At 37.7% G+C, this 12,990-nt stretch overlaps 1 protein-coding gene across 2 annotated transcripts in view; it reads right to left on the bottom strand.

Annotated features, from left to right (window-relative positions):
- LOC146718672 (uncharacterized) overlaps window positions 1–12,990 on the bottom strand; it is a 140,499-nt gene that overhangs the window by 55,313 nt on the left and 72,196 nt on the right. For both annotated transcript variants that reach the window (XR_014920091.1, XM_085453703.1), the window contains exons 6-9: window positions 8,663–8,776; window positions 6,704–6,849; window positions 3,899–3,982; window positions 1,167–1,216 (exon numbers count right to left, since the gene is read on the bottom strand). Coding sequence is in view for 1 of the 2 variants with exons in the window: in XM_085453703.1 (XP_085309829.1) it covers window positions 8,714–8,776 (63 nt within the window). In the remaining variant the exon portion in view is untranslated. The remainder of the gene's footprint in view (window positions 1–1,166; window positions 1,217–3,898; window positions 3,983–6,703; window positions 6,850–8,662; window positions 8,777–12,990) is intronic.

Genomic DNA, 12,990 nt, shown 5'->3' with positions numbered 1-12,990 from the left:
TGCAACCTAAATGTGAACAAATGACCGACTGTCGCTGTGGCACTCACTAGCTGCACTCCATATGACAGGAAGCGCAAACAGAGTATGGAAATTTATGATGTGGGAACGTGGTGGAAAAACAGGGCTTTAAGCAGCTGGTTAAAAAGCTCGACCCAAGACACAGCATCGCAGGTAGAAAATATTTTTCTATTATTTTATTATGTGACAATACTGTGCAGCTTCTGAAGAGATACAAGGTTAAGTTAGTTATTGTTAAGCAGTTCATTTATATTTTTACTTAAAACTTAGAGGGAAAACATTACTTAGGCTACTTTTACGCTTGACTTATGTTCTGCCACCAGATATAATGCTGTCGCCACTATTGCACTATAATGCAGCTGCTGCTGGCACCTTGTTTCAATAGATTCATATTTCAAATTAGGAAGTGTGTCGTCAATGACAGTAACTCAATGGAAAAGAAAGATACACTTCATTTACTCACACTGCTGCTGCCTGCAAGCTGCGAACATCAATAACATTTTTTGTTTTTTCAGAAATATTGTATCTCGAATTTTATTCAAATATCAATACGATCTTGAGGTTATATCGTCCAAACCTATAAGTCTAGCTATAAGTCTAAGACTTATAACTATATAAGTCACAATCATAGAAAGTGTTTCCTAGAAGTCATCACTTAATGAGTACAGAGTAATCACTGACAGCGCAGGCAGAAAAAGCATGTGAACTTCTCTCCTGCTGTTTTCTCCAAAAGCTATTTGGAGTAAGGTGTTCCAGTTACTGAGGTGCTCTAATAGAAAAGAATCGGAAAAGAAATTGTTTTGGATGAATTTCCCGGAAATTCTAACTGTTTAGGTCTAATGTCATTATACGTTTTAACATGATTTACTCCGTGGCCAATTTTTCTCTTACAAAATTGCTTCCTTGAATTATTTTGATTTCTAAAGATAACTGAAGTAAGCATGACTTGTATGAGAAACATGCAACTTGGGATGGGATGGGATGTTTTCATTGAGTAAATCATAGTATTCCTATGTGATATTCAACATGTACATTTTATTAAGTTTTTCTATTTTTCAAGTGTTCAAATGTTTCAAATTTGTGAGACCACTTAAATGTTCTACAACACGTCTGGAGTTATTTTTTATGGATCAAAGAAAAAGATTTACCTTTAAGAAAAAGAGCCTGCAGATCACCAGCCCCACCAGCAAAACACCACCTGTTAAAGAGGAACCACCATGTTTTAGAGCTCCTTTGCTATCTTATCGCCTGGATGCCCTGCAATCAGCGAGGGAAAAGTGAATATCAAGAAATTTTTACAGGAGGATGACATAGTAGTAGTCCACGGCCAGAAGGTTGGAGGAGGTTGGTGATGCAGTAAGACATAACAAAAATATAAATATAATAACATTTTTTTTAAAAAGAGAAAAGAATAGAATGGATAAAAAAGAAAATTTGTGTTTTGAAATGTCAACTCAGAGTTCTGACCTTAAACTAACTGAAATGCTGTGGCATGACCGGAAGAAGGCTTTTTGGTCAAGACACCCAGAAATATTCATGAGCACAGCTGAACAGTTTTGTAGTGAGAAATGGTTGAAAATCCCACCATGTCATTGTTTAACTCTGATAATAAGCTACAAGAAACAAATGATGGCGATACTGCTGCTAAAGAAGGTTAAAAAAAAACCCACACTTTTTACAGATTGCACTGCAGTTGCTTGATGTATTCACTAAAGAACAACTATTTGTTTTACAAGTTTACTCATACTACATTAGTCTATAATCGTGATTTAAATGATAATCAGACCCGATTTTATCACTAATTACTGGAGAAATTCTGGTCATTGTAAAATGTTCTCAAAAACTTCCTTGCAGTTGTCTTTAAAAACTGGATGAAAAAAACATGGCTGTCTACAAACAGAAAGGCGGGGGAATACTGTATTATTCTGATATCCTGAGAGTGCGACCTGGTGATTTACTCCAGTCAATGAAAATTAATGGCAATCTCATCAATGTACCTGCCAGTTCCTGACAGAGTAAATGCCTGTTTTAAATGGAAAAAGTCACAAACATTACACTCATGTGTGATTTAAAATCTAATTTCAGTGTAATCTTCCTCAATGAAAAACCAAGGGCATTAAAATGAAGTTGTCCTGGTCCTTTTCATTACAACAGCACAATCAGACAAACAGTGAGGGAAATGACAAATAGATGAGGTGGAAAGTGGAAATGCTGGTTTTTCTATATCTTATCTAGTAGCAATGGCTGAGGCGTTTGAAGCCACCAAGAAATACAGAATACATACAAAAAGGTGAATATTTTGTAAGTATTTTGCAAAGTGTGCATTATTTATTGTTTTTCAACCCTTACCACATTTTTTATAACAATGGAAACAGTTTTAACCACGTGTCTCAAACTGTGAGTTACTAGAATTTTTTCTCTTTTTTTTAAATGTATGAATGATGAATTGCTGCTACAGTTTTAAACAAAGTAAAATAAAGCAAACTGATTATTATTGCACTGATAGCTTCTCTTCAGCATTTTAAAATACTCGTGTTTCACACCCTGTGGAAATTCTGTCATTACCGTTTGGTCTACAGAGAAACTAAAACTTCTATTCCTCTGTTCAGACTATCATAATACATCTAGAGCCGATTGGAACTTTGATTGCAAGCACCTCTTTGAGCTACTCGTGCAAAGGTTTGGCTAATGCATATCTGCACAGCTGACAATGAATCATTTTGTTATAGGCTTCACTGAACGAACAGCTTGGCTGCTGTTGCTGAACTTTTTGTTCGTGCTCAGGGGATACTTTCTGTAAAACAGCTCATGTTTCTATACAGGTTTTCACTGGCAAATGAATGCAACAGGTTAGTAGAGAAAACTGGTAAATGTAGTTTTGCAATGAAAGAGATGCAAAATCCCAGATTAAAAATAACCAGAAGAGAACTCAGTGACTAAAAGTTTTCTAAAGAACAATACAGTGCATGGTCAGCATCCTGTTAAATTACAGGCAGATATTAGCCTCACTTTGAACCTCGTATGTATTACCAATAGATTCAGGTATAACCATCCATTCACCACTTGCAACAATTTTCATTTTCAGAATTTGGCAGGAGAGCAGATTGCACTGCAAAACTCGTGCTGAACTTCTTTCTCAAAAATACTATAAGGCAGGTTTTTAATATTTCCTGTATGCTCATGCTGCTGCAAATAACCTAGAATCTGTGAGAAATTCCATGTATTCATTGATGAGGCTTGGCTATCTAAGCTCACAAGATGTACTGAGAAAAAAAAAGTATTAATAGAACAAAAAAAATAATACAAATAAGAAACTCCCAACTTCTCACTCTAAAAAAATTTCACACTCAGTCCTTGTCAAGAAATACCTGTGATTGGTCAAAGACTATTGTGAAAGGCCACATTTTTCTAAAGCCTGAAAACTGATGCAAGAGGAGATGCTGGAGTCTAAAACCAAACACAAAAAAAGATCTATCCATGTTTTAACTAATGAAAAAACAGAAAAATACGGTGAATAGTAAAAAATCGTTTGTAAGTCTTTTGTAATTAGCAACATTTTTATTCTTTCAGCATTTTGAAAGTAACATCAGAAGAGCAAGTAAATCTTACCCCTGTAACCCAAATCTATGCTAATACATGCGAGGCTCTTACTAAGGCTAGACGAGCACTAAATATTGCCAGATTCGTCTATGAAAGCGTAAGTCCAATGTTAAACTAGCCAAGTATGAAACAGCTAAAGCAAGCAGTATAATCTCATATCACAGCCTGTTTTCTGAAAATTGTTAAGTCTGTGTATTCCTGCACAAGGGGATGTATTCAGAAGCATGTGCATGGAGCGTGCTGGTCAGAAACTATGGTGGTGAATTCTTCAAGATCTGACCTGAGAGCTCCACTTCTGCTGCTTACACTCCATTAGTGCTTCGATTCTCTGCTCCCATTTGCACCAGGCACCCATTACCTGCAGCTGACAAAGAGAAAAGATGGTGTCAATGTACTGCAGAATATTACAATTCAAATGACCTATACAAAACAGCATAAGTGCATGTCTTTGACATTTGATATTTGGTTCTCATCCTCTGTATATGACTGACAGCGTTTGTTTCAAACGTTAATACAATTAAATCCGATTTGAAAACAAACAAACTTAGCACATTTGTGTTTGGTTGATTATTTCTTTGTTGTAACAATGCTTCTTTGCAAGAATCTGGAAAATGCATTTGTAGGCATAGAGCAGAGTTGAGTATGTGGGTTGTGCCCATTAAAATCTTCTCTGCCAATGCCAAACAGCTTGTTTGGTGTCATTTATTGGATTAGATGATTGAAGTCTGAAGAAACGGAACATAATGGCAATTTAATATTTTATTCATTTAACAAACAGGGACATATGGAAGAACCATACATAGCCACAACAGTCTGGCACCTCCTCCACATGCTGGTGACCAGCTTGGTCACACAATGCTGCTCGATGACGTTTGTTGCAAGTCAGCGAATGTTTTTGTGCTAGTCACTATGGCTCAAACAGCATGCCCAAGCTGATCCCACAAGTGTTGAGTGGGGTTGAAGTCAGGACTGGAGACAGGCCATTCAATCCTCTTCACTCCCAGATTCTGGAGGTAGTTTCTGATAAACCCTGCCCTGTGGGGACAAGTGTTGTCATCTAGGAAGATAGAGTTCGGTCCAAGACTGTGGAGATATGGGATTTATACTGGTTTCAGTCTCTCATTTCGATAAGTCTCTGCATTGAGATTGCTGCCGAAGATAGAATTTGGATTCGGTGCTGAAGTTAACGTTCCCCCCCCATGTTTAGGTGTCAGTGCACATGTTGGCAACACCAGCACAAAAGGGCCAGATAGTGAGAGGCAATGGCAGACCTCCTGGCAGTCCTGTGAGACCGGAGTTTGGCTGTGTGCACTCTTTTCTGGATTGTCTGGGTGGAGACTCGTCGGCCATATTATCTTGCAAACCTTGACTGTAAATCTATAGAAGTCTGCCTAGGGTTCCCAAGTTCTGAGAGGGTGAGGAAACAGTCTTGTTGTAGTGCTGTCTTCTTGGGACACTTTGCGGCTTGTCTCTGACATCCCCTGTTATATGGAACTTAGCCTTCATTTTGGAGATGGTACTAAAGCTTACTCCAAGTAATGCTACAACTTGGTTTTGAGGAACTGTAGCTTGAAGTTGCCTTATGGTATGGCCCTAACCAGGTCAGTCAATATGATGTTAAGATGTTTGGCAATGGCAGAGACGATTTGGCAAGTTTTTCATGAGTGCAACCCAAACACTCAACTCTGTTGCTTAACCCATAAATGCATTTTCCTTACAAATGTGGCACCATTTACGGGGAAATAAACAGGCCTTTCAACAGTATAATATTTATTCCCATGAAACATTTTTACAACAAAGATAAAAAAAATTCTTTACTTTTTGTGCTAAGCTCATAGTATTGATTTGTATTTATTCTACCGTAACCCTATAAAAACTGATTTCAAGTTTAATTCAGTTTAGTTCCTAATGGACATAATTAAATCTACAGCAGCCAAGAATCTAGTGAGCAAAAAACGCCAGAATTTCAAAATAGACAGCCTGCAGTTCCCCTACACCACTAACAGATCAGCCCAGGCAGGTGCTTAATTTGACTAAAATTGAATTGGTGGTCAGATTTCCTTCTTTTTTTAATCCAGTCTTCCAGATGAAACTAATCTGCTTAATCAACTGGGATAGGCCAGTGTAGCAAGTCGTGACTTACACCGTCTAAAACCTAAAAACATACCCCAGAGGAGCTGCTGGAGTCTGGATTCCCTCTCAGACTACATGAATTAAAATACGTTTTATCTTTTTTTGATGAAATGATGAATGTGTTACATGTTTTAATTCCAGAAACAAATGACATTATGTTACTCATATTGTGTTTCAATGAGAGAGACTAAAGGATTTGATAATCATGAGTGAAATGGTGGGGGATTATTATGGTCAATGATGGCTGTAAGAGTAGTATGAAAACAAAGAAATTACGGGGAGCAGGTAAAACAAACAACAACAACAACGTTTCCAGCTGAAAACACTTAAAGTATGACCATACAATACAAACAGTCTGTCTCCTGAAGATTAGCAACAAGTGAAACAGTCCCCTCAGAACAGTCAGCGAATAAGATATTTTTTTTTCTTAAATTTGTATAGTTTTTTATTTTTAGAGGTGGCAAGAAGCATTTTATTCTCTATGGCTTAGAGAATAAAACCAAAGGCATCCATAAAATCCAGAAAGTTGGCTGCATATATTTGTGAATTTGACTATTTGCCAAAATGCTTGTTGATTCCACTGCTACGGTATATATCTTCTATATTATATGCAACTGTTTGTGAGAAAAATTGCACTCTGCATGAATACATTTAAATTTAAAGTTAAAAAAATTTGCATTCTTAAAATAACGTGCTTTTTAGTCCTATAAATATACAAACACTTTATTTCCACAGCAAAGCTACACAAGTCTAGGTCAGATGACATCAGAAAACTGCATTTAATCAATATGAAGCAACAATGGGATGCAAATTATTCAATGTGCTTATCGAAATGTTGTTCTTCTTTAAAAAATGACACAGATAGGTACATGAAGCATAATGGGTTTGAGTCTGAGGCCTACTGGGAAAAAAAATTACACAAAAAACCTTTGCTTAGCAGGGAACACTATACCTGACTGTGCCGCTCCTGGGCCTGCTGAGTTGGACTCTGTAGCTGCTTCTAATTTTGCTGCATACGACTGTTCCTCTCGAGATCCAGTCAGCTCTCGTGTAGGTCGGGCAGCAACTGAGAGATCCTTGCTTCAGGATGTCCAGCTACTAAACCACAAAGGAGGCAGGGCGCCGAGAAGAAGGGAAAAATCAATCGAGTGCACAGAGACTACACTGTCTGTGCAGCCAAACTGTTCACTCTGTAGCTAAGGCTAAAATGCACCATGGTTCCGATTCTCCAAGGTAGATACTCACATGCAGGCAGAATCCTGTGCTTCTTGGGCAGGCCTATGGCTTTGCTAATTCTGTCATGACTATAGCAGAGGATGAAGCTTCATTTTCTTATTTAAATCTAATGCCTCTTTAAACAAACATTTCAAATGCACACACCGAATTAGTAAACAATGCAATCCAATGGCTTAGATGGAACCTTAGTCGCTGCATTGCCTTAGTCTTCAAAAAGGACAAGGCTAAAACTGTCTGAGCAAAGATTCTGTCACACAAAAGATTTCTGAACAAAATAACTTTTAGAAGATAACACAACAGTGTTTAAGTGTAACAATATGTGGAAATCCTGAAGCAACACACAAAACACAACTGCTTCAGCATGAAGTCTCGCAAGGATAAGACAGACTGTAAAACAGGACACAAACAAACATTTCCCTGACCAGTAAGAGTGGCAACCATATTAAACAGGCCGCTAATTAGTATAACCTTCTTGTGCTAAATCACAAGAGGTGAAGGCAAGGAGGGGGGAGAGAGAAAGAAAGAGAGAGAGCGAGAGAGTGAGAGAGCAAGAGAAAGAGAGGAAGAGGAGGGAGCTTGGGTGAAAGGAAGGGAGGATAGCAAACGGAAGACAAACAAACCTAGATCGTAGGCTTTAGACCAGTCTGCCTGATGCTGCTGCAGTGTCGCTGATGCAGAGGGAGTCCCAAGCAAGATGGAGACTCAAACAAGACCCAGGACAAACCATACAGAATACTCCATGAAACCAATCAAAAACAAGAATTAAAAAAATATTTTATCCCCATTCCTTTTTCTCGACGAAGCTCTGATCTCATCTCACTGTCCATTATTGCTTCTCGGAACAAGTCAAACAAGTCTGACGGTTATTCCTGAATTAAAGATAAAAATTATGCAGAAATCCATTTCACGAAATCGCTTAAAACGTGTCTCATCCGTTAGCACTCTCTTTCTGTGTGCGATCCACACCGATAACCCTGGTCTTGCTTTCTTTCTCTCACAATCGCTCCCTCTCTCTCTATTCTCCCCTCCTAAACTGATCAATACTTCATTTAAATCATGACATTAGCACACTACTACAGGAAAAAGAGGGCGAGAACAAATACAAACGAGCATCTTATTTTAAGCGACACAGTAAAGGATGTTTTATGTCCGAGGACTTCAAGATATGTTGAAAATATAATGCGAAAAACCGAGTACATGCAAGAGTATGGGTTGTACTGCTGTTTTGATTTGAGGTCCAGAGCCTCACACTGATCAATACACATTTAAATTGAGGCTGAGAGAACCATCACAATATCTCATCTCATCAGAACAAGGCAAACATACTATCCCAATTATCATCTCAAATGACTAGTGTCAGGGGACACCAGTCGGATGCTGATAGAGGCATATTTCATATTTATTCAGCAGAATTTTTACATTAGCACCTGAGCGCATAATTGCCTAATATATATGCACACTCACACTTTTATCTATTCACATAATTCACAATGAGCACAATCAATACTGCCCTTTCCATACTGCACCACACTCATAAAGTGCGTCTGCATTAGATCATATAATAAGCCGTTCACAAAACCCCAAGCAAGACTGACTAATTTCCTGGCGCTCACTGAAATTGTGAGCCATAGCAACTGGCTAATCTTCCCGTGCGTCATTAAACCCGGATATTTACCTGAGCAGCCTCGGAGTCACGGGCCTGATGACAGAAGCAGCACATGCTGTTTCAGTCTGTGGACAGTCTCATCCCTGCTGAGTGGCTGAGCAGGGGACGACCAGATCCGGATTTCTCCATTCCGAACATGGGTGAAGAGAGCCGAGAACACAAGAAAAAAGAGAAGAGACAGAGGCATACCGTAAGCCCAACACTAGGCGGGATGTGGTAGAAAGCCAAAGTCGATCAGTCAGGCGAACAGCACTTACATATAGTCTGGCGCCAATGTTGACCAATGAGCAATTAGGTAGACAAGACTAAAGTTATTGATCGGGGGTTCAGGCTCTTTTCTCTGGGCTAACTAGCCTGCCTGAGGTTGTGTGATGGCTGCTACAGATGTGGACTACAACACAGAGAAACACAGTACAAGAGAAAGTGGGAGGAAGGGCAGGTCTTTTCCTCCCCAGGCCTTAAGCCTTTGAGTTAGACAACAGACATAATCATTTAGACTGCTATTGATTGCCACAGGCTTAATAAGGCTTTGCATCAAGCAGTCACATACAAAAAGAAAAGGCACTTAGAAGAATCCAAACATCCAATCAAAGATATTATAGAAAGCAAACAGCTACTGTCACTGATAGTTTGCTAACACTGTGAGTGTTGTGTTTCTAATTTCCAGGAGAGAGATTTAAGTCAAGAAACCGGAGATCGTTCCCCAATACTTAAAGTTGGGAGTAAAGAAACAGAAGAGAAGTTGCATTTTAAGGTCTGTAGGTTCTAATAAGTTACCTTCAAAAGACTTAGCTTCAAATTGATAACATGACAGTACACCTTTACCACATTCAGGATAACACCGCAAGATGTAAATGTATTTTATGAACTTCATAATATCAGTGGAGCTTTCCCACAAAAACAGATGACATAGAATCTCAGAAGTATTTCAACAATGATATCATTTTGGCCTCTGTACACCACCGCAGTGGATTTTAAATGAAATTGCCAAGATGTGATTAAAGTGCACTTTAAGCTTTAATTAAAGGGATTTAATGAAAGTATTACATTAACTGTTAAAAAAAACCTACAGACATTTTATATATAATCCTAGAGTTTCTAATTTTTTCAAAAGTAAAATATAAGGATTGTTTTAAGTAACTAGATTACAATCTTTTGCAGTCAATGACTGCCTGAAGTCTAGAACCCATGCTGGATTTCCGCCAGTAGTTTTCACTTGCTATAAAACCTCTCTATTTACATTAATGAAGACATCTACTAATTGTAGACAATTGTGATAATTATATGCCTTAAAGTGTTCTATACTTTGACGGATGTTGTAAAGGGATTTTTCTTAATCAAGGAAAGAATTCTGCGATCATCTAGTTTTTAGCCGTTTTCTCCACTGTATCTTTTCAAGAAGGTACCAGATTGTTGATTTGGGTTTTCAGCCTAATCATCTCTGCCATCACTTGCATCCACATCTATATTATAACCTCCTACTGAGGGTTCCAGTGTAAAGCTATGAAAAACAAGTTCAACACTTTGAATCAACTCTAAATATTCTAGCATCTTAATTAATAACAGAATAATGAGGGAACCGGTCATATGTTGCCATAAAGCTCTCAAACCCCTTGAACTGGGGCTGGACCATATCACAGCTACCAGGGCGAGAGGTGGGGTACACCCATGGCCATCTTGACTTACTGATCCTAAAATCGATCTCATCACTCTCATACCTTTCTGATCTTTTAAATTGGTACATTCCTGCAAGATCACTGAGGTCTGCGGATCAATTGCTCCTGGCTGTCCCGAGGTCCAGATTAAAGCACAGAGGAGATCGGGCCTTTGCTGTGACTGCTCCTAAACTGTGAAATGAACTGCCCCTTCACATCAGAACCTCCCCAACATTGGACACTTTTAAAACCCATTTGAAAACCCACTTTTATTCCCTGGCTTTTAAATTAGAATGAGTTTGTATTACTATTTTTTTTTTTAAATTTCTCACTCAAATCTTCTAATTTTATGATTCTTTTTCTTAACTCTTATCATATCTCCCTATGTTTTTATTTCTTTTAATTGTCTTAATTATACAGCACCTTGGTCAACAGTTGTTGTTTTAAATGTGCTATACAAATAAATCTGACTTTGACTAAAATCCATTGGAGACAAAATGACAAAAAAAAGTGTCATTGTCCAAAAACCTGTGAGTGTATGCTAACTGTGTATGCTAACTGCTAAGCAAAACAAAAACAAAACATTCACGCAACATCTGCAAAAAAAAAAAAAAATCACTGACACAGGTACTTTGGCTTTTATTTATCTGTATGAGTGTCTTTTATGTTTTTCTTTCTTTCTTAATTTTTTAATAGAATTTACCAGCAAAGCTGTTAAGCAAGGGAAAGTTAGAGCTAATGGTATTATAGCAAATACCACTATCCAACAGTAAGGTAATTCCATTTGCTCAGCCCATATAGCTGTATTACCACAAAGCACTTTAATTCACTACATTGAAAGCAACCAAAATCATACTTTGCCTGCTCACTTGAGTTTGTTTTTCCTTTCTTATACAATTTCAGCAGCAGGGCATTATAAACCTGTTCACTGCCATATATGTCTTGCAAAGAACTAGGAAACACATTGAAAGAAATGATTTCAAAAACACATTTCTGTCCAACTTCCCTTCTTAATAGACAACAAGACTATAAAGGCTGATCCATCCCTCTCTTTTGGCATTTGATTTAGCCATATTATTAGATGCCTTTATTATTTTATTATTTATTTCTATCCATCCATCCATCTGTACATCTTTCAATGCCAAGGACAAATCAAGACTACTGAACAGGATTTTAAGAATGAGTATTTTAGGAAGAGGGGTACGATTGAAAAACATAATTGTAAAATATGGCCATACAAATGTTTCTGTTATCCTTTTAGCAGATAAGATTATCATGTTCATTAAGAAGATGATACTGAGTGGTTGTTAAATATTTGCCAGAATGAACAAGCATTATATGCAGAGGTAATGTTTTCCTCTTTTGTTGTCGCGTGTGCCTTTATATACACTCCTTTCTTGCTTTTTGAAAATCAATTCCGCTATTTCAAAAGAGAGAGGCATGATAATGAAAGGGCACATAAAAAAAACTCTGAGGCAATTGCTCATTCCTCACACCTTCCATTTCCTCTGCATCAGAAGGACACCTTTAATATTTGGACTTTCAACGTCACTCTAGGCTAAATCCCTAGCAACCACCATAGCAACATACTCTCAGTTCAACGTGAAATGCATAGTAAGTTCCCTGCTGCCACCAGCCAGTGGAAAGAAAAAGAAAGCTGAAAAAAAAAAACATAGATATGGTTGAAAGACCAAAATTAAGTGGCTCAGAAAAGATATAACAATAGCACAGAAATATTCATATCAATAATCACACATGATCAGATTGAGTGAAGTCAATCCCCCCCCCCCCCCCCCGCATATACCAGTTCTTAAGTATAGCACTGCTGCTAAGCAGAGGGTGCTATGGTTTGTGTGACTGTGTGTGTGCTTTTGATTTTTGATTGTTTTTTCCAGCTCATCTGGATAATCATCAGACACTTCCTCAAAAAAAAAAAATAAATAAATAAATCCCCATGTATGCAATGTGTGAGTAAACCTGTATAAATGTAGGGTATTTAATCCGTATTTTATTTGTGCATAGCTTAAAATATTCATATATGTTAATTAAAATATCATAACAATATGATATAAGAATATTTTTGTGTACAGATATCGTATCGATACAGAGACATCAAATATCGATATGGCTGCATCTCAGAGAGACTGCCAGAGTCTTCATCAATCAGCACAACTCAAGGGGACGCACCTGGGTGCCAGCTGGTTCTATTCTGGTGATATTCACAGATCACAGACTGCTTAACAATCTCATTCTGCAGCAAAAAAAAAGTAACTGCTATAAGATAATAACCTTATCTTACTGGACAAAACAGATATTGACAAAGATTATCTTTGCAGACATAATTTGCAGTTTAAAAAAAGGTAATAAAATACAATATTTTTCATTGCTATGCTTAGCATTTTGCAAAAGGTTAAAATTGTGTGTTGAGTCCCACCTCTATGTTTAACCTCTAGAACTAGTATATCACCCTGAACAATATTTTTAAATTTTTAAACTTAAGTTGCTGCTTGGAGATCCGATGCCCAAAAGGAACATTTTTAAGGGACGGGGCTAAAAGTCCAGTCAAGGGGTAACAGGAGCAAAACTTTCTGTTGTTAATCAAGAAAACTGATTCCTAAGGGTGATTTGTTCTATGATACGTGTCATCAACACTTCAGTAAACAATAATCTAACCAACATACC

This window comes from Copadichromis virginalis, linkage group LG1 (assembly GCF_057382275.1).
Source record: "Copadichromis virginalis isolate Kocher_CV1m ecotype Utaka linkage group LG1, C_Virginalis_male_GT1.1, whole genome shotgun sequence".
Classification (NCBI taxonomy): Eukaryota; Metazoa; Chordata; class Actinopteri; order Cichliformes; family Cichlidae; genus Copadichromis; species Copadichromis virginalis.
The sequence above is the reverse complement of the archived record's forward strand: the minus strand, read 5'-3'. Positions and strand labels throughout refer to the sequence as shown.